This window comes from Macaca thibetana, chromosome 7, assembly GCF_024542745.1.
Source record: "Macaca thibetana thibetana isolate TM-01 chromosome 7, ASM2454274v1, whole genome shotgun sequence".
In the NCBI taxonomy this organism is placed as follows: Eukaryota; Metazoa; Chordata; class Mammalia; order Primates; family Cercopithecidae; genus Macaca; species Macaca thibetana.
Window position 1 is genome coordinate 27,123,004 of NC_065584.1, and position 24,024 is coordinate 27,147,027.

General features: G+C 36.0%; 2 protein-coding genes across 9 annotated transcripts in view; one reads left to right on the forward strand and one right to left on the reverse strand.

Moving 5' to 3' along the window:
• The window catches only part of CEP128 (centrosomal protein 128), a 445,924-nt gene that overhangs the window by 411,510 nt on the left and 10,390 nt on the right, over positions 1–24,024 (forward strand). For 5 of the 7 annotated variants that reach the window (XM_050798934.1, XM_050798932.1, XM_050798937.1 and 2 more), the window contains 2 exons: positions 10,152–10,260; positions 17,616–17,909. In XM_050798934.1, the coding sequence (XP_050654891.1) occupies positions 10,152–10,260; positions 17,616–17,719 (213 nt within the window). In that variant the 3' untranslated portion in view covers positions 17,720–17,909. Of the gene's footprint in view, positions 1–10,151; positions 10,261–17,615; positions 17,910–24,024 lie in introns of those variants that run through there. The other 2 variants (XM_050798933.1, XM_050798935.1) reach the window with 1 other exon arrangement.
• The window catches only part of LOC126959600 (endogenous retrovirus group K member 19 Env polyprotein-like), a 68,688-nt gene that overhangs the window by 12,060 nt on the left and 32,604 nt on the right, over positions 1–24,024 (reverse strand). Inside the window, exons 3-4 of one of the 2 annotated variants that reach the window (XR_007727576.1) lie at positions 17,608–17,715; positions 10,112–10,233 (exon numbers count right to left, since the gene is read on the reverse strand). The gene's annotated coding sequence lies outside the window, so the exon portion shown is untranslated. Of the gene's footprint in view, positions 1–10,111; positions 10,234–17,607; positions 17,716–24,024 lie in introns of those variants that run through there. The other variant, XM_050798938.1, reaches the window with a different exon arrangement.

A 24,024-nucleotide genomic window follows, 5' to 3' on the forward strand; every position in this document is an offset into this window, starting at 1 on the left:
GTTTCTGTCACCTCTTCCCCATCTCCAGGCAGCTTATCATGGAGAGAGAGAGTTCATTGATTTGGCAGACATTAGAGGAAGAGAACAAGAGACTGCCTGGTAACCCAGGGAATTCTCATGGATCTTATTCAAGACCACCAGGCAATACCTCTATAAGTCTGCAAGAGTCACAGTGATACTGGGCTTCAGGTGCCGTTTAATGCAGACAAAGCTTCAGTGACCAAAGACTTAGATCACAACACTCAATTCCCTTTGAATACTTGGAAACCCTTCTCAGAAAGGATGGATCCAAACAAGCCCAGACTGCCAAGGCTACAATAAATACCTAACTCTTTAGGGCTCAGACACTGACAAATATCCCCCAGCATCAGAACCATCCATGAAAACATGCCCTCACCAAACAAACTAAACACACCAGGGACCAATCCTGGAGTGACAGAAATATGTGACTTTTAAGAGAATTAAAAATAGCTGTTTAAATAGCACCACAAAATTCAAGATAACACAGAGACGGAATTTAGAATCCTATTAGATAAACTTAACAAAGAGATTGAAATAATATTTAAAAATCAAGCAGAAATTCTGGAGCTAAAAAATTTAATTGACATACTGAAGAATGCATGAGTCACTCAAAAGCAGAATTGCTTAAGCAGAAGAAATAATTAGTGAGCTTAAAGACAGGCTATTTGAAAATATATAGTCAGAGGAGACAAAAAAAAATAAAAAATAATGAAGCATACCAATAAGATCTAGAAAATAGCCTCTGTTGATGAAAAGAGTCAAACTTTGTAAAATATTTGAAGAGATTTATTCTCAACCAAATACGAGTGACCTTAGCCCATGACACAGCCCTTAGGAGGGTCCTGACAATATGTGCCCAAGGTGGTTGGGGTACAGCTTGGTTTTATATATTTTAGGGAGGCATGAGACATCAATCAAATACATTTGAGAAATACATTGGTTTGGTTCAGAAAGGTGGGACAACTCAAAGCAGGGGCTTCCAGGCTATAGGTAAATTTAAACATTTTCTGGTTGACAATTAGTTGAGGTTGTCTAAAGACCTGGGATCAATAGAAAGGAAATATTCAGGTTAAGATAAAAGATTGTGGAGACCAAGGTCTTTTTGAAGTCTTATAGTGGCTGCCCTTAGAGACAATAGATGACAAATATTTCCTATTCAGATCGTTAAAGGGTGCTAGACTTTTAATTAATCTCTTCAGGATTGGGAGGGCCTGATGAAAAAGATCTAGCTATGTTAATAGAGATTCTTTACAAATGCAGTTTTTCCCACACAAAGGATGGCTTTGCAGGGCCATTTCAAGATATGGCAGAAAAACATGTTTTGGGGTAAAATATTTTTATTTTCTTCCTTGTATTGTAATGCTATGCCAGAGTCAGATTGGAAAGTAAGTCATGATATATAGAATTAAATAAAACCCATCTGATGAGAATTTATAGTTTGTAGGGCACAACTCCCCAGACCCCTTAGACAGGAATTTGGGCAAGATTAAAAAATAGAGCTTAGTCTTCACCTCAAAAGGACAGATACAAGAGTTATTGGCCTTAAAGAGGAGCTAGAGAGAGAGATTGGAATAGAAAGTCTTTCAATGAAATAATAACAGAGAACTTTCCAAAACTACAGAAAGATATAAATATTTAAGTACAAGAAGGTTATAGAACACCAAGTAAATTTAACCCAAATAAGACCACCTCAAAACATATAACTCCCAAGGGTCAAGTATTAGGAAAAAAATTAAAAGCAACAATATTAAAGAAACAAATTATATACAAAGGAGCTCCCATCCATCTGTCAGCAGACTTTTCAGTGGAAATCTTACAGGCCAGGAGAGACAGGCATGACATATTTAAATTGCTGAAGAAATACAACTTTTATGCTTGAATAGTATATCCAGGAAAAATATACTTCAAATGTGAAGGGGAAGTGAAGACTTTCCCAGACAAACAAAAGCTGAGGGTATTTATCAACACTAGACCAGTCCTATAACAAAAGCTAATGGGAGTCCTTCAGTCTGACATAAAAGGATGTTGACAAGCAATACTATATCATTTGAAGGTACAAAACTCACTGGTAATGGTAAGTACACAGAAAAATCTGAATATTATAACACTGTAATTACAGTGTATAAGGTACTCATGTCTTCAGTAGAAAGACTAAAAGATAAGTCAATCAAAACTAATAATAAATACAACTCTTCAGGGCATAAATAGCATAAGATAAAAATAGAGACAAAGAAATTTAAAAGTGGGAGGGGTGAAGTTAAAGTGTTTTTATTAGTTTTCTCTTTGCTTGTTTGTTAGTTTGCTTGTTCTTGAAGTGTTATTATTAGTTAAAAATAACATGTTATTTGCAAACCTCATGATAACCTTAAATCAAAAAACCTACAACAGATACACAAAAAATAAAAAGCAAGAAATTAAAACATACTACCAGAAGAAATTGCTTTCACAAAAAGGAAGACAGGAAGAAGACGACCAGAAAACAAACATAAAATGAATAACAAAATGACAGGAGTAAGTTCTTGCTTATCAATAGTAACAGTGATTGTAAATAGACTAAATTCTCCAATCAGAAGACACAGAATGACTGAATGGATTGAAAAAGGAAACAAGACCCAATGGTCTGTTGCCTACAAGAAACACACTTTACCTATAAGACATATGTTGACTAAAAATAAAGGGACGGAAAATGATACTTCATGCAAACAGAAACCCAAAACAGCAGCAGTAGCTATACTTACGTCAGAAAAAATAGATCTCAAAGCAAAAATCTATAAAAAGAGACAAGGTTATCATGTAATGATAAAGAGGTGCATTCAGCAAGAGGATATAACAATTGTAAATATATATGCACCCAACACTGGAGTTCCCAGATATATAAAGCCAATATTATCGGAGCTAAAGAGAGAGATAGATGCCAATACAATAATAGCTGAAGACTTCAACACCCCACTTTCAGCATTGGATAGATTGTCCAGACAGAAAATCAACAAAGAAGCGTAAGACTTAATCTGTAGTATAGACCAGATGAACCTAATAGATATGTACAGAACATTTCATCCAGTGGTTGCAGAAGACATTCTTCTCTCCTCAGCACATGGATCGTTGACAGGGATAGACTATATGTTTGGTCACAAAACAGTTCTTTAAAAATTCTTTAAAGAACTTCTTTAAAAAAAAGAATTTCTTTAAATATTCAAAAAAATTGAAAGACCAAGTATCATATCTGACCACAAGGGAATAAAACTAGAAATCAATTTGGAAACTATACAACCACATGGAAATTAAACAGTATGCTCTTGAATGACTAGTGGGTCAATAAAGAAACTAAGAGAAATTTAAAAATTACTTGAAACAAATGAAAATGGAAGCATAACATATCAAAACCTATGGGGTACAGCAAAAGCAGTACTAAGAGGAAAGTTTAGAGCAATAAATGCCTACATCAAAAAAGCAGAAGAACTGCAAATAAAAAACTGAGTGATGCATCTTAAAGAACCAGAAAGCAAAAGAAAACTAAACTCAAAATTAGTAGAAGAAAAGAAATAATGAAGATCAGAGTAGATATAAATGAAAGTGAAATGAAAAAAATACAAAATATCAACTAAACAAAAAGGTTTTTTTTGAAAAGATAAAATTGACAAATCTTTAGCCACAATAAGAAAAAGAGAGAAAAGACCCAAATAAATAAAATCTGAGATGAAAATGGAGACATTACACCTGATACTGCAGAGAGGATCATTAGAGACTTCAATGAGTAACTATATGCCAATAAATAGGAAAGCTTAGATAAAATGGATACATTCTAGACATATACAACCTACTAAGATTGAACTTCCTGAAAACATCCAAAATCTGAATAGACCAATAACAAGTAATGAGATTGAAGCCATAGTAAAAAGGCTCCCAGCAAAGAAAAACCTGGGACTTGATGGCTTCACTGCTGAATTCTATCAAACACTTAAAGAACTAATACCAATCTTACTCAACCTATTTCAAAGAATAGAGGAGGAGGGAATACTTCCAAACTCATTCTGTGAGGCCAGTATTACCCTGACACCAAAACCAGAAGAAGACACATAAAAAAAAAAATAAAAAATAAAAATAAAAAAAAAACCCACAGGTCAATATCTCTGATGAACATTGATGAAAAAAAATCTCCAACAGAATTCCGGCAAACCAAATTCAATAATCTATTAAAAAGATTATTCATTATAGACCAGGGATGCAAAAATGGTTTAACATACACAAATCCACCAGTGTCATACATCATACCAACAGAATGAAGGACAAAATTCACATGATCATTTCAAATGAAAAAGCATTTGATAAAATTAAACATCCTTCATATTAAAAAGCCTCAAAAAACTCAGGTTTTAGAGGGATTTTAAAAGGAACATATCTCAACACAATAAAAGTCATATATGACAGGCCCACAGCTAGTATTATACTGAACAAGAAACAACTGAAAACCCTTCCTCTAAGATCTGTAAGAAGACAAGGATGCCCACTTTCCCTAGCTGTTAAACATAGCCTTGGAAGTCCTAGTTAAGAGCAATCAGAGAAGAGAAAGAAATAAGGGGCGTCCAAATTGGAAAGGAAGAAGTCAATTATTCTTGTTTGCCGATGATATGATCTTCTACTTGAAAAAATCTAGACTGTACCGAGAAGCTATTAGAACTGTTAAACTAATTCAGTAAATTTGAAGGATACAAAATCTACACACAAAAATTAGTAGCGTTTTTATATTCCAACAGTGGACAATGTGAAAAAGAAATCAAAAAAGTAATCCTATTTACAGTACCCACAAATAAGATACCTAGGAATACACATAACCAAAGAAGTGAAGGATCTCCACAATGAAAACTATAAAACACTGATATGAGAAATTGAAGAGGACACACACACAAAAAATGGAAAGATATTTTATAGTCATGGATTGTAAAAATACTGTTGAAATGTCCATACTACCCAAAGCAATCTACAAATTCAGTGCAATTCATGTGAAAAGATCAATGACATTCTTCATGGAAATAGAAAAAACTATCCAAAAATTTATATAGAACCACAAGACCCAGAATAGCCAAAGCCATCCTGAGCAAAAAGAACTAAGCTGGAGGAATCACATTACTTGACTTCAAATTACACTACAGAGCTATAGTAACCAAAACAGCAGGTTGCTGGCATAAAAACAGACACATAGACCAATAGAACAGAATAGAGAGCCCAGAAACAAATCCGTACATTTACAGTGAACTTATTTTTGACAGAGTTTCCAAGAACATACATTGGGGGAAAAGACAATCTCTTTGATAAATATTACTGTAAAAACTGGATATTTATATGCAGAAAAATGAAACTAGAATGTATATCTCTTATCATATACAAAATTCAGATCAGAATGAATTAAAGACATAGATGACCTCAAATTATGAAGCTACTATAAGAAAAAAGAAACTCTCCAGGATATTGGATTGTACAAAGACTTTGAGGAATACCCCAGAAGTACAGACAACCAAAGCTGGAGAGCTGGAATCACATAAAGTTAAAAAGATTCTGCACATTAAACAAAACAATCAGCCTCATGAAAAGACAACCCCAGAATAGGAGAACATTTTTGCAAACTATCCATCTAATAAGGGATTAATAACCGTAATACATAAGGAACTCAGCTCCATAGAGGATAAAACCTAATAATTTGATTTAAAAACAGGCAAAATATCTGGATAGTCATTTCTCAAAAGAAGATATAAAATGGCAAACAGGTGTAGGAAATGGGCTCAAGATCATTGAGAAATGTAAATCACAATTCTAAGATATCATCTCACCTCAGTTAAAGTGGCTTTTACCCAAAAGACAGGCCATAACAAATGCTGGCAAGGATGTGGAGAAAGAGGAACCCCCATACACTGTTGGTTGGAATGTAAATTAGTACAGCCACTGTGGAGAACAGTATGGAGGAGTTTCGAAAAGCAAAAAGTAGAACTATTAGATGATCCAGCTAGGTATCCCACTTCTAGGTATACAGGGACCAAATGGGAGGTCATTGGATCATGGGGGTGGTTTTCCCCATGCTGTTCTTGTGATGATGAGGGAGTTCTCATGAGATCTGATGGTTTTCAAAGTGGCAGTTTCCCATGCTCGCTCTCTCCTGGTGCCATGTGAAGTAGGCCCTTACTTCCCCTTCTCCTTCCGCCATGATGGTAAGTTTTCTGAGACCTCCCCAGCCGTCTGGAACTGTGAATCAGTTAAACCTTTTTTCTTCATAAACTACCCAGTCTCCGGTAGTTCTTTATCACAGTGTGAAATCAGACTAATACAGGATTATTGCACTCTGTATGCTTGTATCAAAATACCTCATGTACTCCATAAATATACACACCTATTTTGTACCCATAAAAAGGTTTTAAATAATTTTTAACAACGTATGTTTAGTAAATGTTATGAATAACTCTACCAATAAATTTTTCAACTAAAATGAAATTGGTATTTTTTAAAGCCTTAAAATGTATCATTCAGTAATTTCAATTCTAGGAATTTATATTAAATACATGAAAATATGGACAAAAGTTTTTATACCAAGATGTTTATCAAATCATTATTTATAACAGAGAATACTGAAATCAATTGTAAATTTTGAACAATATGAGATTAGTAAACTAAAATACTAAATAACCCTAATAATGACAACGATGATCATGATAGAGAAAATTCCTATGAAAAAATAGGAAACAAAATTGTCAACGAAGGTGATCTCCATATAAACAGATATTTATAAGTAAGACCTGGGAAAATGTATCCTTAAATTATGCTAATAAGTTTTTATTTTAAAATATTTGTTGAATGATTTTTCTCCAGAATTTTCCCCATATTTTTAAAATTTGCTAGAATGAAATATGTCAGTGCCATATTTTGACTGTCATATGCCAAGTAGCTGGCTTTATCATTAAAAATTTAAATTAGCCCAGGCACTGTGGCTCACGCCTGTAATCCCAGCACTTTGGGAGGCCAAGGCAGGTGGATCACCTGAGGTCAGGAGTTCGAGACCATCCTGACCAACTAAAAATACAAAATATACAAATTAGCTAGGCATGGTGGTACATGCCTGTAATCCCAGCTACTGGGGGTGCTGAGGCAGGAAGATCACTTGAACCTGGGAGGCAGAGGTTGCAGTGAGCCAAGATTGTGCCACTGCACTCCAGCCTGGGCAACTGAGCAAGACTCTGTCTCAAAAAAACAAAAGAGAACAAAAATGAATAACAAATTATTATTTTTCTCTAAATAGAAAATATATAACCAATGCTTTGATGCCAGTTGACTTTGTTTTAGAAATTTAAAACCATGCCTTTTAGGAAGAATGAATAGTATTTAAATATCTTTGTTTAATTCATCCTTCCTCTGGTAGGCACATTTTGAGGCCACCATGACACCATCTGTTTCAACAAGATACTCAAACCTGTGTCTCTACTCTTTTCCTCTCACTGTCTTTCTCAATTGTGGCATCAGTGAGTAAAATGTGTTTGCTTTCCCTTATTGACCTCTAATCATCAAAGCATCTTTTAGTGGGAAACCATTTATTATGCTTTTCTCTTTCAAAACCATGATTTATATCAAAACCATGATTCAGTGGAGATTTCTAGCATTGGTTGAGATGATAACCCTCTTCTCCATTTATACATCTTCCAATTCCAGCCACACCTGTAGTATGTCACATCTGAACTCCAGTAGCTAGTTTACCTGTCTCTAGTTGCCCAATGTCAGCTCATTCTAAAGTAGTTGTTGGAATACATTTGAGGCATAATGTATATCCTTTCCTTTCTAGAGATCCTGCAGTGAATGACTTCAAGTTTCTTATGAAATTCCCATAATTAGTGAAAATTGAAAATCACTTGGTTAAAAACTTCAGGGTCTTCATCTTAAATCTAGCTAACTTCCTGTATTAGTCTGATCTTGTGTTGCTATAAAGAAATACCTGAGCCTGGGTAGTTTACAAAGAAATTGGCTCACGGTTCTGTAGGCTCTACAGGCATGGTATCGGCATCTGCTTGGCTTTGGGGGAGGCCTCAGGGAACTTTTACTCATGGCAGAAGGTGAAGCAGGCACAGGCACTTCACATGGCAAAAGCAGCAGCAAGAGGTGAGGGGAGGTGCCACACACTTAAAAAACCAGATCTCCCCAGTACTCACTATTGCAAGGATGGCACCAAGCCATGAGGGATCCGCCCCCATGACCCAAACACCTCCCATCAGGCCCCATCGCCAACACTGGGGAGTACACTTCAACCTGAGATTAGGGCATGGGCAAATACCCTAACTATATCATCTCCCTTTGGTACATGAAAGCTAATGATCTTGAACCACCTGAGGATTATGTTCGTGCCTTTGGCTCAAAGTATATGGACCTTTTAAAAACATTTTTTTAAATATTTGCCCTTTCTTTTGCACTTACGTACATTGTATGTGACACAGAAATAAAATATAGTTGGTACTTGGTATAGAGAAGGACAGCTAATTCATCAGATGGTCATGTTACATGAGGCCTTACTCCATGTGGGGACCATATTTTGAGAAATCTTTCTGGGCCACCTAACCCACAGATATGGAATTTTTGCCAACATTTCTTGATGCCTTCATCTCCCTAGAACCCCACTGTTATCCTCAGTTATGGTCTTAACTGGTATTCATACTTCAATCCTGTGCTGCTTCCATTCATTTTCCAAACAGAGGCCCAAGTAATCTTTGGAAAAAAAAATAAAGTTTGTCATCCTTCTCCTTTGAAGTCCTGATTGCCTTCTGATTGTACTTTAAAAGAAAAAGAAGTTTCAAATCCTGAGCATGGCCCTGGATCTCACTGTAATCTCTTCCTCCAGGCTCAGTGTACCTAAGCTGTGGGGCCTTCCTCCAGTTCTTGAGACACACCAAGCTCTTTCTCACCTCTGCACTTACTTGAGTCTGGAATTTTATTCCCTGACTGCCCTCCCTGATCCTTCTCCTCACCTTCCGCTTTCTCATGCCCCACCAATAAATTTTCACCTGGCTGATTTCGTGGATTCACATTCCACATTCAAACATTGCCTTAACTATCACCTCCCAGAGGGGTCTTATCTGAATCCTAAATCTAAACTTGGTTCTTCCTGTAATTACCTGTTTTTATAGCACTTATCATAGTTTTTAATCATGTCATTTGTTTAATGCCTTTCTCTTCTGCAAGCCTGAAGGCTTTCTGACTGTAGACCCCAATGCCTTGCTTTCTCTTAGCCTACCACATAGGTGCCCAATAAATTATTGTGAGTGAATGAATGAATGAGTGAAAGAAGGAAAAAAATCACAAGTATGATAAATAAGTAGGAAACATTCATGGGAAGAAAGTGCAGTTTTACTATTTATCAAAGGAAAGTATATTAAACACCTATTTTAAATCTATTTATTTTATTAGTAAAATTATTTAACGTTATAGCTGAGGTATGTGGAGAAGGACACATTCATATAATACATAAGGAGAAGGACCTTTTCTGGGTTCATTTTCATTTACTAAATATTTATTAAATGAGTGAGAGGATGAATATAATCTAGAAAGCAGTCTTCCTAAATGTATTTTAAAACATCAAAATTATTTTTATTGACCCAGTATTTTTTCATGAGAATTCATCATAAGGAATAGTCCTAGATATGGAAAAGGTTATATGTCTAAAGATATTTCTCACAGTGTCATGTATATGGGTAAAATATTGGAAACCACCTAAATGCCAATAAAATATGGCTGAGTAAAACATAGTATATCCACTGGATAGTATAAGAGTATCTCATAAGCTAAATGTTAGGATAAATAATGACTTCAAAAATGTTTATGGCATAAGTTTAAGTTAAACACAAAGTTTTATAAATTCTATTCATGGGGGAAAAAAGACTGGAAAGAAATATGTCATGCTGCTATAGCAATGGGTGATTTCTCCTTTTTTCCAAATTTTCCTTAACTTGCCCATATTTGATTTTTACAGTGATTATAGTTATATTAAATTGTGCATGTACAACATAGCTTGTATATTAAGATTTAATTTCAGCTTCAGTACATTTAAATGAGTCTTGATCCTTACCTTGTGTAATCATTGAAATGCTGTGCCTTTTTTTCCTTAGGGTGACAGAACCTTTCCAGAAGGTTCCCACACTCATGGGTTAGATCACTCATCGTCTTGGCAGGATCACAGTCGCTTCCTGTCTAGTCCAAGATTTTCATACATGAACTGTAAGTAATTAAGTCCTGTACCCGTTTTTAAATTAGATTTAAGAAAATGCAACACATGGAAAAATTAGTTTAAGACCAGTACATGATAGTGATATTCTTAAGTCTGAGAAAATCCTCATGAATCATACAAAAATTGTTCAAGGATATTCATAATAGTACACAGTTTACTAAAAATATGTAGAATCCCTCCTTTTTGGACTTTATACTTCTCAGAATAACTTAAATAACCACCCAAGGTAAAAATCTTAATTAGGCATATTTTTTGTTTGGAGATTGCTAGTAACTATGGATGAGTGAGTAAAAAATGTTATTTTATAATAAAACTCAAATTATCAAAAAATTGAAGGTCTTTGCAATATAAATGTTGAGAAATATGTAATCTTGTACAAAGAGTAAGAATACTATTACTGCTAGATTTCACTCTGTGAATATTCTGTAAATCTTGATAAATGTCATCAATGTCAACAAGGTATGAGTCCATTGGCCCAAAATGCCACCTGCCACCATCTATCCCTGCCATCTCCATTCCCTCCTATATGTGGTCTTCAAGGTTCAGCTTATATGTAATTTCCTTACAGAAGCTTCACAGTTTGAAGTGTAGTCTCTGTTATGAGCACCCACAGTGTGCTACAATTTTTCTTTTTATCTTGAGGATAGGAGCAATGCCTGTTTTGTTCACCACTGTTTCCTTGGCACTCTATATAGTAGTTGGCAAATAGTAAATACTCAACTAATATTCAATTAATATTAAATTAATATACATGTAAGTTGTTTTTGTTAAGTCCACATTTATCTAAACTTTTGGGATCCAAATGTTATTTAATGGATTCTTATTTAGGAAATAATTTCACTCTTCAGTTTACCATGGGCCTGTAGGATTGTACATTAAATTTGATAATTCTGTCATTTAAAATAGCTATATTGCTCTAAAATAAAATACCAAAATAAGCCACTAGGAAGTAGGTCAAATCCAAGGGTGATAACTCTCATTTTTGCTGGTTTATATTCATGGATTCATTGAATAAATATTTATCAGTTTCTGATAAATGGTTTGGGTTTTCATTATTTCATGATTATTTTATTCTAAATGCAGAGCATTTTTTCTTCCTGTCCTAATCATTTTCCCTAGTGACTTTGTATCTACATAATCCAAGAACCACCCTTCAATATGGACCTCAAGTTGGTTATGGCACCTCAGAATTTGATATACACATAGGCCAATTTTCTTTTTCTTTCATATTTAGCAATAGAAAATTTTCTCCAAGTCCTTCTAATATAAACAAGCATGCAGGAGGAAGAAGGGACTTAGCACCATGAAACATCACAGTGTCCCAACTAGTAAGACATTCAAGAGCCTGGAGATAAACAACACCATGATGTGAACACAGAGGTCTTTGTTATACTGCTGTTACTTTTGCCATTATGACCTTCATAAGCCTTCCTAGAAAGGCACCTAGAGGGAAGTGGTTAGAAGACATTAAATGGAAAACATCAAGATTTTTGGAATTGTATTTATTACTATGATAGGCAGTGAAAGAACCTGTATTTAGGTTTTGACACTAGCATTTCATGACCAACTGTGGTCATTTCTTTAATTAAGATACAGTTCTCACAAGCAACGATAGGTTTCTATAGAAATACACTGGCTGAAAAGGAAAGTTAAACAGGAAAAAATATCAAGAGCATAATTGAAAAAGAAAGCATTTATTATAGTTTATATTGTAAAATCTAACTGAAAAATTTAGCCTAAAAAGTAAAACTCTTTATTAGTTTAATTAGTAAAAAAATTAATTAATTGATTAATCCATAGCCTTATGTTTTACTATTCTTCTCGTGTACAAGTTTGTTTTATGCTTTTCTTCCCAGACTTATCCCCATATTTTCAAAAATACTTTAAAAAATTTAATCATAAGTACCTTGTCATTAATTACTTTCAAGTAATTGAATTATAATTATTTCTAGAAAACATATTTATTCTTATGTGCTTTTCTGATAAGCCGTAAGTTTTCTGTTTTTAATAATGGGGCACATTAGCAGTGAGAAACATTAGGATTACCCTGAGTACTTCTTTTTTGTAGCAAAATTTCAGCTCAGTTATAGAAATTGTCCTGTAATTTTTCTTTAATCTCCCTTTAAATTGAAAAATGAAAAAGAAGAGATGCCAGGACCAACAAAGAGGAAAACAGAACTTACAGCAAATGAGTAATAGAGGAAACAGAGGATGTTTTAAAGAATATCATTAATACCCTTTCAGAGATAAGAGAAAATATTATATCCACTAAATTTAACAAGGGCAAAATACTATGAAAAAGGAACACAGACTAAGCAGTGTCAGAATTTTAAAATATAATTTCCATAAAGAAAAAAGAAAACCAGAAAGGTGGAAAACAATGTGAAATAACCACAAAGAAAGGAGAAGAAAAAGAAAAAGAATGGGACAATAGAGAGAAAAGATAAAATTTTTAGAAAATCAATTCAGGAGGGACAATAGATGATTAATGTGAGTCTTGAGAGAACAGAGAAAACAGAACAAGAGGCCAGGAGTGGCCAGGCCCACCCAACAAACACCCACTGACGGCGGCCATGCTGAGATTTTCCTTCGCTCTTTTCCTATATAGATGCCCATGTGCCCGGATCCTGCACCTTCCTCTTTCTTGTTTCACTCCTTTCTTTTGTAAGAGTGATGCAGGACAAGCAAGCCCCAAAATTGAGGCTTAGTCTAGGCGGGTTCTTGGCTTCACCCAGGGAAGAATTCAAGGGCAAGCCGGTGGTGTTAGCAGCAGTTTTTATTGAAGCGTCAGTGTACAGCAGCAGCAGAGGTCCTGCCGCTTACAGAACAGGTCTACCCCATAGACAGCGTGCCCAGAGCAGCAGCCCTGAAGCAGTTCTGCACTCATAGTTATACCCACTTTTAATTATATGCAAACTGAAGGGCAGCTTATGCAAAAATTTCTAGGATGAGGGTAGTAACTTTCAGGTTGTTGGGTGGTCGCCAGGAAAATGGGCAGTAACTTCCGGGTGTTGCCGTGGCAATGATAAACTGACAGGCACACTTGTGGGCGTGTCTTATGGGGAGGTGCTTCTGCTTGAGACCCGTTTTAGCTAGTCCTCAATTTGGGCAGGTATCCAAGCCCTGCCTTTGGAGTCTAGTCCCACCTCCTACCTCTACAGCACACAAAAGAAAAGGAGGTGGGAGGCCGAGGCGGGAGGATCATGAGGTCAGGAGATCGATACCATCCTAGCTAACATGGTGAAATCCCATCTCTACTGAAAATACAAAAAATAAGCCAGGCGTGGTGATGGGCGCCGATAGACCCAGCTACCCAGGAGGCTGAGGCAGGAGAATAGCATGAACCCGGGTGGCAGAGGTTTCAGTGAGCCAAGATCATGCCACTGCACTCCCGCCTGCGTAACAGAGTGAGACTCCAACCAAAAAAAAAAAAAAGAAAGAAAAGGAGGTAAATATTTCTAGTCTTTGTATTTCTAAAAATAGATTTCTTCCATTAACACTTGACTGAAATTTTAGCTGGCTATAAAATTCTAGTTGAAAATGATTTTCTTTCTGAAGTCATTGAACAATTATCCTCCAAAATCCAGTGTTGTTGAAAAATCCTTCATTCATAGATAGAGACTGTCACTCCTTTGAAGTCATCTTCTGCACCTGCTTCCTACCCTACCACATCCTTTCTACTCCTCGCTCCAGGAACTTTTAGGATCTTTTCTTTCGCCCCAGTGAGTTTGTGATGATGTGCCTCAGGGTGGGTCTTGTTTTATTTATTCTTCTAGCTACTTTTAATCTGGACACTCATATTTTTCAGTTCTGCCATAGTGAAGGAAGAAAAGAAAGATTCTATCCAGAAAATTTGCAGGAAACAAACTAAAAACTGATAGATTATCTGATACGATTGAACACTTAAGAAAAAAGACTACTAGTGGACATATGGCAGATCTAACTGAGCACTTAGAAGCACGATGGTCACAGAGAAAGAGCAAATAAAAAGAAATGAAACAAGAGTCAGTTAATAAACCAAGGAGAAAAAAATGGACAAGAAGAGAAATGTTTTCATAGTATACTTACTATGTTTTCATGAGCCATATTTAGTCATAATAATGTAAACAGTCACATAACTAAAAGCTCATATGTAACTATATTGGGAGTATGGGGTGAGGAGAAGGGGGTGAGTGTGGATAATGTCTAAAAATATAAATCAAAAAATAGCAATATAAGCTTCTCCGTGTTTTACAAAAATGAAATAAATACAGAAAATAAAACTAGAAGAGGTGATCATCAGAGCTGACTCTCGGAGTGGGATTGTGGAAATCAGAGAGGTGGAACAAGAAACTCCTGCTTTTCTATGTAACCCTTTGGTATTATCTGATATGTGTATATACACTTTGGCTAAAAATGATTCTTACAAAGACAAGTGTTACTAAGAAAACCCCAGCTTTTATGTCTGACTAGGAAATGTCTAATTTTGTTGTTAAGTTTCAGGTGGAACATGAAAGCTGGGGTTTGGAGTTTGGAGCAGTTGAGATCTGTATGGAGACTTAGGGAGTGGATAGTCATAGGTCCTTAGGCAGACATGAGTTTCTAGGCTCACAGAACAGTCAGCTCCTTACTCTAGTCGGAATTTGTACTGAGTGAGGCCCTTTCGTTTAAGCTGTAGATGCTAAGACATTCATTCTGCTGACTTAGATGCCCTGTCAAACTGTGACCAAACTAAAGCACAGAATCATTGACCATGGAAAAAACAAAGGAAATGGGAAAATACTGCATAATTTGTGGTCTCTGAAGCGATCCAGCATTAATGAAAGTTTGTTTTAAGAAGTAATTTATGTCAGCTTTGTGTAGTTCAGGTCAATTCAAGAAAAGGTAGATTCCTTCTGCCAGGAAGAAGGGAAGAAATGTATAAATTGTAAGTTTATATTGCTATTGGAAATAGGAACACAGAAATCCATTCTTTAAAGCCATGATCACTACCAAATTTATCCTGGCTTGCTGGAAGTTATGGCCATGAGTCAGGACACTCTTTTAGAAGACTTGGATTCCATTACCTTCAGCCTGTAGACAGTGGGGACTTAGTAAGAGAGACACATAATGTCAGCTTTTGAAACTGTCATTTTTGCTTTTCAAAAGTGGCAACTGACCACTAGTCACTATGTATAGCTCCTTTTAGACTAAAGAAACACAACTCCAGGACAGAGCCATCACATCCCAGGACTGGGACCAGACCAGATTTCACTGAGGTCCAGAGTAATCTGACGACTTCTAGAAATCTCTCGTTTTTAAGACTGAAATGCTTAATCTTTGTGGAGTTGGTGTCTCCAAACCAGATTTTAAAAATAAATGCATATTATAAATTTCCTGTAAATCTAAAACTATTCCAAAACATAATGTTTGTTAAAATAAATGAACCAAAAAGGAAAGAATTGTTATTCTTCATGGGGAAAATATGTTATCTAAGGATTAGTATAGGAGTTGGAAGTGAATTTTACATATTATTTAAATTTGATATTCTTAGAAAAGCAAATTAATGAAAGATGCTTAAAAATACTATTTCACTTTCTTACCTCAGTATACATTCCTCTCAAAAGAAAAGTTAGTATTCTCACTTTGTGTTTTGAGGTGCTTAATGGTAGTTTAAGTCCCTGGGGTGAAAAATAATTTATCCACAGCAAGAATAGCACACTATTTTCGTTTCTGTGTTATACTTCAAGGTCCACCTGGTTAACTGTGAAGATAATTCATATGTAGCCTGTCCTCAGCCTTGTAGAATAAAATGCCAAAGATCAATGGCAATGAAAACACTAGGACACTGATAAAGGCAATAAAATCGTTTCTTGTCCATTAAAGGATTTAATTCTCTGAAAGTGCAGTCTCTCTGTGTCTCTCATTTTACAGGTTTATTTTATGTGACTGTGGTTCAGGTATTTTTTACTGATCGGTTAAATGCCGGATATTTTTAAATAACTGAATTCTGATTTTTGCAAGTTGACAAGGTACTCTCTAGAGGCACTCCAGAAACCAGCTAGAAAATCCCCAGTTGGCTGTCATTTTAAAATCCCTCAACTATATTCACTTGTTCAACCAGTATTTACTAGAAGGCTGTGCGCTATGTCCAGTGTTCAGTTCTGGAGGATACAGTAGTGAACAGGACAGGCAAGGTCATCTCATGGAGAAACAGGTAGCGAGCAAGTAAACAAATAATTTAAAACGGTGATTGGTGCTATCAAGGTGAAATGACAGAAGGTACCTGGAACAGTAGCACTCATTTAGATTGATGATCAGGATCTGCCTTCCCGAGGAGGTTACAGCTGAAACCCGAATGGCAAGAAGCAGCAGCTGAGTTGAAATTGGATGGGAAGCGTCTTCCTGATAGTGGGGGCAAAAAGTACAAAAGCTCCGGAGAAGAAAGGGACATGGTCTCCTAGAGATACGGGCTACTGAGCGAGTGAGGGAGAGGGTGCAGCCACAGTCAGATGTGTGGATTTTATTCTGAGTTCACTGGGCGACCATTAAGGGCAGGCTGAGGGAGTCACGCAGAAGAATGACATAATTTGATTGACTTTTCAGAAAGGTGACTGTGGTTGTGGTGTGGAGAAAGGATCGTAAGGGAGCAAGAAGTAAACAGAAAGAGAGAAAATGGTGACTTGGGGGCTGTGATGAGAGTAATGGGGATGGTGTGAATCACGACTCAGGTGAAATTGGTAGGGAGAGTCATTAGAGCTCACTCTTAAACTGAATGGATGGGTCGGACAGGACAAAGGAAGAGAGGAACCACGGTTTGAGAAACTGGGCAGATGGGCGTATCATTTTTCAAGTTGGAGAAGAGTAAGGAATGAGCAGGCATCAGAGAGTAGAGAACAGGGGAGATTTCACACAGACAGTTGGATACAGGCATCTATAGCTCAGACGAGGGGTAGGAGATAGTAAAAGAATAGTACACTCAGACTCCAGGTTACTTTCAGTAGACTGGAAGTTGTAACAAAGAGGATTCCATAAAAAGGAACCCTTAAGATTTCTGCCTCTAAAATTCTGTGCGAGTGTGCATATGTGTGTGTGCGTGCACCCATGTGTGGTTTATATCATTGTATCCTGACGAAGCACACACTTTTTACTCTCAGGTATTCTTCAAATAAAAGAAAAATTTTAATTCTCATGTGTTTTTTTTTTTAAATGTCATAAATTGGATGTATTTATTCTTAGGTTGAAGGTATCTTAGTCCCTGTGAAGTTTAATTATAGAAAACTAGATCAAATACCATGATACATTAACTACCTTCTGCAAAATTAATTTTTTAGGCCAGTTTTATATTCACCTAGGTTTATTTCTCTTTTTCTTCTTACCTTGCCAGCATTTACCAAAAGAACTGTTGCTCCAGATTCAGCTTCAAACAAGGAAGATGCCACAATGAATGGAACAAGTTCACAATCCAAAAAAGAGGAATATGAGAGCTAAAAAAACAAATGTAATTTGTTATTTTACATGAGTGTTTTACAAACAATAACATCTCTATTCTTACAGCAATTTGGCCCAGATTATCTAACAGACATACCTGCAACTTTGGCTCTTTGGTATTGCCAAACATTGACAAAAGTGACAATACTGTTGGTTCTTGTAAATGGTAAACCGGTCCAAATAATATCAGCTCATGAATGATGTGCAGCTAATTTATTTGCAACTTATACTAGCACAGAGAGAATGATATTTTTTTCACTTTGTATTTTCCTTTTTCAAGTGTGGTCAGTCACATTTTCCCAACCAAAATTTGGATTTCTAATTGAGGCCTTTCAAAAATTACTGGCTAAAAAGAAGGAAAATGAGTTACCCTTGAGGCAAAAGTTGCCAGCACTTTAGATTCAGGGAGCATTTATATACAACTGATTTTTTGAAAAATGCTTTCTCCCTAATAAATTATCATGTGTTATAACATGTCATGGAGATGTGCATATATAACATTAGACAGGCCACTTTATAAATGCTCAGGACTTTTATATCCATCATCTCAGCAGTCCACAACTATATACAGTAGCTGAAAATTATTTCCAATCATCCATTTTTAATAGCAATAAAGAATTCATAAATGATATCTGAACTGTTGAGCACTGTGAAGAATTCATAGCACAATTTATTTATTTGTCTTTTTGTGGTCAAATATCCTACTGTGATCACTTCAGTCATATCCTGGACCGTCTTTGGTTTACTGTGACTAAAATCATAGCACCAAACTCCTTTGTCCATGAGATATGTATATAATCTTGTATAATTTGGTACTATCTGCTTCTACCATCCCAACTTTTTTCATCAAAGTGTTTAAGAACATATTCCCTTTACGTGCTGATCTCCTAGTGGAGAAAGATTTATAGTAAATGCTAAGTAATAGTAAACTTTCAGGAACTGAATCCTACTGGGTCATGGATTCTGCACAGACAAGGACAATAAAGCAATACCTTTGTAATATGCATTACTATTTTGTGTTCGTTAAAGTACACTTGCTCGTTAGAGTTCTCACATTTCATAAAGATTCTTCCGCTCAAGATATGTTGTCCTAACTTACCGTATTTGATGGTACTGAAGAAAAAAATGGCAACCTCTTTCCATGAAATTGAATGCAACTCTTCCTATAGAACATGAAGATATCTCATATCCAAAAATTGCGTAACACAAGCTATGTAACCTGAGAGTATAGCTATGCATCTTTATCATTTATGCATTTTAAAAATCTTTTGAGTTCTTACTATATGCCAGTCATTGTGCTAGGAGGAAAAAATGAGATACAAAAACAGGTATGCACGTCGCAAAGTTTGGTTGGCATTAGGAATTACATGAAAACAGGAGTGATTTGTTCAGGGTAGCTGGAGAAATTTGGGGTTAGACAACGTTAAACAGATTTGGTTTTCTTTTATCTAACTTCAGGAATTCTCAGAGCAATGTAATGTACTAATGAGCATTACGAGGATTTATTAGGAGTATCCCATGCAGTGTGACTCACAGTCCTGGTGATCCATATAAACTATATCACTGTATGGTAATATTTAAAGTATTGAGAATTTATTTCCATTGATGGTTTGACCAACATCAAAATATTTTATCTCCCTGGTCCTAAATAACCAGCAGAGAAGAATATACGAGGGAAAATCAACAGGTTTTATTTAAATCCTATGGATAAATGTTAGTTAAATAACTTTTTCTTTTATGTATTAGTAGGGCCTTCATGCAGTCCATTCTCTTCAATAAGAACTGATTTAAACCATTATTAGTGCATCTGTGTTCACTTAAAAAAAATTGCACCAAACCAATTAGACCTGAAAATGTAAAGTAACTCAAATTATTTACTTGAGAAATCCTTGAAAACATAGTAGCCAGTGATTTTATAACAGAATGGAGAGGAATCTTATGAAATAACTTTTTCAATCTAAAAAAAAAAAAAAAACCCATTATATCATGTTATTGAATGCCCTGTGCTACTGTTGGATGAATGAAGGTGTCTGACTTAAATATGGAACACACAAGAACTTCAAAGGCAAAGTCAACTTTTTGTGAACAATAATTTTTCAAAATTCCTTGGCCTCCTATTTATATAGAATTGAATCCAGGGACCTGTCTCCTCTGAGGATTTTTCCTATCTCTTGCAGTTACCCTACCCTTGAGTTGGAAATCAAAAAGAATGCCAAGGAAACATTAATAGCTTGATTTGTGCATCTTAAAGCCAACAACTTCTTTCCTTTACTCACCCTTTTGGCAGGATAGCCTCCATTACATGGGATATCGGCCCTGTTTGAATGGTAGCTGGTCCACCATATTGCTTGTAGCACAGGGACACTGGGAAGGATAAACCTTATTCTGCAGTAAGCCTGGTCCAATACTTAATTTGAAGGTTGACCTTTTTGGTTTAATAATTTGATTCTTCTGGCCATCTTTCTCCCTAAACACACTGAACTTCCACTGAAGTTGCTGAAGGCTACAGGGGGAGAAACACAGCTGGGAGAAATCTGGCTTGATGTTTTTCCCATTGGCTAAGGTCATATTATTTCTTTGACTAGTGTCTGACTGGAAGGCTGAAAACCAGTTGGTTATGTAACGTTTTATGCACCCAGTTTCTCAGAACCACTAACTTTTCTTATTGTTATAGTTTACCTACCTATTTTTACTAATAAAGAGCTAAAATCTATAACTTAATAAAATAGTACACATACAGCATTTAAAGTTTACATGTATAAAAAATGCCTACCTACTTAAGAAAATGAACCTACTTTTCTTCATTTTTCTCCTTTCAAGTATGGTAAGTGCATTTTTCATTTTGAGTCTCGGTTCAGTGATATGCAAAGTACATTTAGAGCCATTTAGTAGTTGTTGCATTTTCTCTAATCTGTATTGAATTTTGTAGTTAGATAACACATCGTGTTTAAAATAGGACCAAATTCTAACATATAAGGAGATGGCACATTTACTTAGCAAACTCTTTTTTTTTAGGAAGGAATAAATACCTCAAATTGTTTTACTCAGGATTTGTTCTTATTATAAATGCAGCTACACATCCTATGGTAGCCAAGAATGTGAATGATCTTTGAGTAATTTTCCAAGAGTCTTACACCCCCTCCCCAGACAGACTGTTCCAGTGTTTTCTCTCAATTTAAAACAAAACAGAAAATTTGTGATTTTTCATGGCCTTCAAATGAGGAAGCTGTTCTCACGAAAGCATCTGGTTTTCTTGGATCAAAACTAAATTATGAACCTTAGCTGGAAAGGAAATTTGGGAAAGTTTGTATATAAAGGCATTTCATGCACCAAAGTATGATATGAAAATAGCTCCATCTTTCAACGTTTAAGTTCTCAAATGTTTAGCAATAGAAACATATCAACTTATCCCTATTTGACAAAAGAAATTTAAACCACGAAAGATTCCATTTAGTTTCATTTCCTTACAAAACACGACACATCTAATTTAAGGCTGGAAGAAATGCTTACATGGAAAAGCAGAACTTTAGATTCCAAGCCCCCAAATAAATTCAGAAAATTCACCCTAGCTTTTGGTTAGTAACAAAGTAAACCAATCTGCTCTTTGGCGAAACCAGCGGCACCTTCTAGTTCTAACCTCATCTGGCCCTCATCTGCCCCTATTGGCTTCTCCTGCTATATCTAAACCTATGGCCATATCCTACCTAAATTCAAGCCCAGCACAAGTCACCCTTAGTGTTCTACCAGGATAGCCCCTACTGTGGACCTCTGAAGTCTAGTAACTGTTCGACCCACACTATAAGGGCCGACTTTAGGGTTTGTAGCCCCTGCATTTCTTTTCAGAAGTAGCAAATTAGGAAATGATTTATATTGCATATGTCTTTGGCCATTCTTATGACTAAAACCCTAGGGATACTTCTGTGGTTGGACATCTTTTCTTCTCTAACATAGCTGGATTCTGATGTGGGTGCAAAGCCCTGTGATAATTGTGGATGTGAACTTGCTCTCTACAGGAATATACTGGATTTCTAAACTGCATGTTAGCTACATGTTAGCTGCCTTTCAGGAAGATGTTTGAAACAATATATCATCTGATGGCCTCCATTTTTTATAATGTAGAACCTAATGTCTCTGAGCATATAAATGAGAATGTTGGGAGGTGGGAAATGCTACTATAGTCCAAACAGAGCCTTGCAATATCTATCACCTGTACTTACAACATAACTTGCTATGTTTCAGGAAACTGAAGTTACACAGTTGCCAATTGCCATTCTCTGGACGAATGCTCTCTTTTTCTCAAACAGACAGATGCTAGGCTGTCTATCTTCTGTTGCCCCATATGACCCCACAACTTGTCGCCCTCTCATTTTTAATTACTTTTAGTGAAGCAGTTTGACTGGTATTATTTAAATAAAATTAAAGTTACAATTTATCCTTACATATTGGAACTCTGTGTCATCTTAGCTGTATACTTCATTGGAAATAAAGATCAGAATACTGGCTTGAGGCAATATATATATATATTTTAACAAAACTAGTGGATACTGAACTACCAACAGTTCGGATGTTACAATTTAAAAGTAAAAAAACATTCTGAGGGAAAGTAGGATAATGTTATATGTTCCTTAATCACTAGCTCACAATCTTCTTTACATAATGATTTAATATTTTCTTAAAATCATGCTTGCTTAAAAAAAATGCCAAGTTTAATTTTGATAGTATTAGGTTTTCCATCAAATTATACAGTTTTCTTTTTTTTTTCTTACAAATTTTTAAACCGAGAGTCACGTGTACTTGTGAGTCATTTGAAGCCACCAAGCATTCAAATGGCTTTCAAAAGTGCGAGACACTTTGCCAATAATGCGAAAATTTGTACTTCGAAACAGTGCATCTCTTTGTCCTTGAGATACTGTATTTCTATTGGAAATATTTCATCTCTCCCAGTCTGGCTCTCTTTGATATCCTTCTCCGGTATCCAGTCCTCTCCTCAGTGATCTTTAGAAGCAACTTTCTGTCCTTTTTTAGGGCCCACCTGTGGGCTAGAGTCATACTCACTTGCCCTGTGCATGTATTTTAAGATAACAGGATAATCGCAAGCATAAGGAGTTAGTGAGATTATTACATGAAACACTTTTGTTATTTTTCTTAAGATGTGAGCTGATCTATTAACCAGGTGTGAAAGACTTCTCTTGGTAAAATAAGATCATTACTCTTCATCCTTGTATGATAATACACAGCTGTTTTTAATACAGTATTTGTAGGTACTTCATATATCAGAGAACCTATTCATATCACCTTCATCACCTAATGGCCAAAAGAGCAATTCCCAAAATGTGTGTCCAATTGCACATTTGATTTAAAATTACAATTTCAAATATATCCCCTTTACAAGCTGCTTTCCTCCCTTTTCTTCTTAGCTCTTGAAGCCAGCTATTATCAGATCATACTGCATAACTCTTATTCAGTGTTATCCCTAGGGTAGTGGTTATGCTAGTTTAGATTTTGTTTGTCCATTGTTGCTCAGCATTTAGCTGGATAAGGGAATGAAGGATGGCAGGAGTTCTGTAAAATGATATGAACACAGAGGAAGCTGGGTTGCCTTTAATAACACACATTTTAAACTGTTTACTGGAAGGAAAAAACTGTGGTAGCACCTCATCCTTTATGTGATGCAGGGTCCTGGAAAGAAGCATTGTGAGAAGTCCTGTTGAACTTGATGTGCTCTATAAAGTCACATTTCTGATGAAAGTTGCGCTAATCCTTCATGTTCTTTATAGACTGCTGGCTAGCAGTTTGGATCTGGGTGCAAAGTGATCAGCTTTCTGATGTTTTTCATTCGGGGTGCCCTGTGCTTGTCTGTCATTTTGGATTTTCATTTTATTTATGCTGTCATTAATTCCACTGTGAGTGAAGATACAGGCTTGATTTATGACTTAGCATATTTGAAACTTCCCATCTTAATGAACCTCAAGCTGTTAGTTACCAGAAATAAAACAGTGATGGGTAGCAAAGTCATCTAACATGGTGGCTTTAGGAAGGTGGGCATTAAAAGAGGTTTGGAGAAACCTACAGATTTCTTTCTTTCTTTCTTTTCCCCCCTCTGGCCTTAGTAAAATAGATGCAACAGTTCTAACGAGGCACTTCCTGCCCAGAGTCACTGGCAGAGCAGCCTCCACCCAACAGCTGCAGCTTGAGAGACCTCATGCTGCTGGCCAAGGTTCATTCTGTGCTTTGACCAAGACCACAGCCAATAAAGCCAGTGTGTACCGTGGAAAGAGTTTCCCATTTTTTTTCCATTGGAGAAG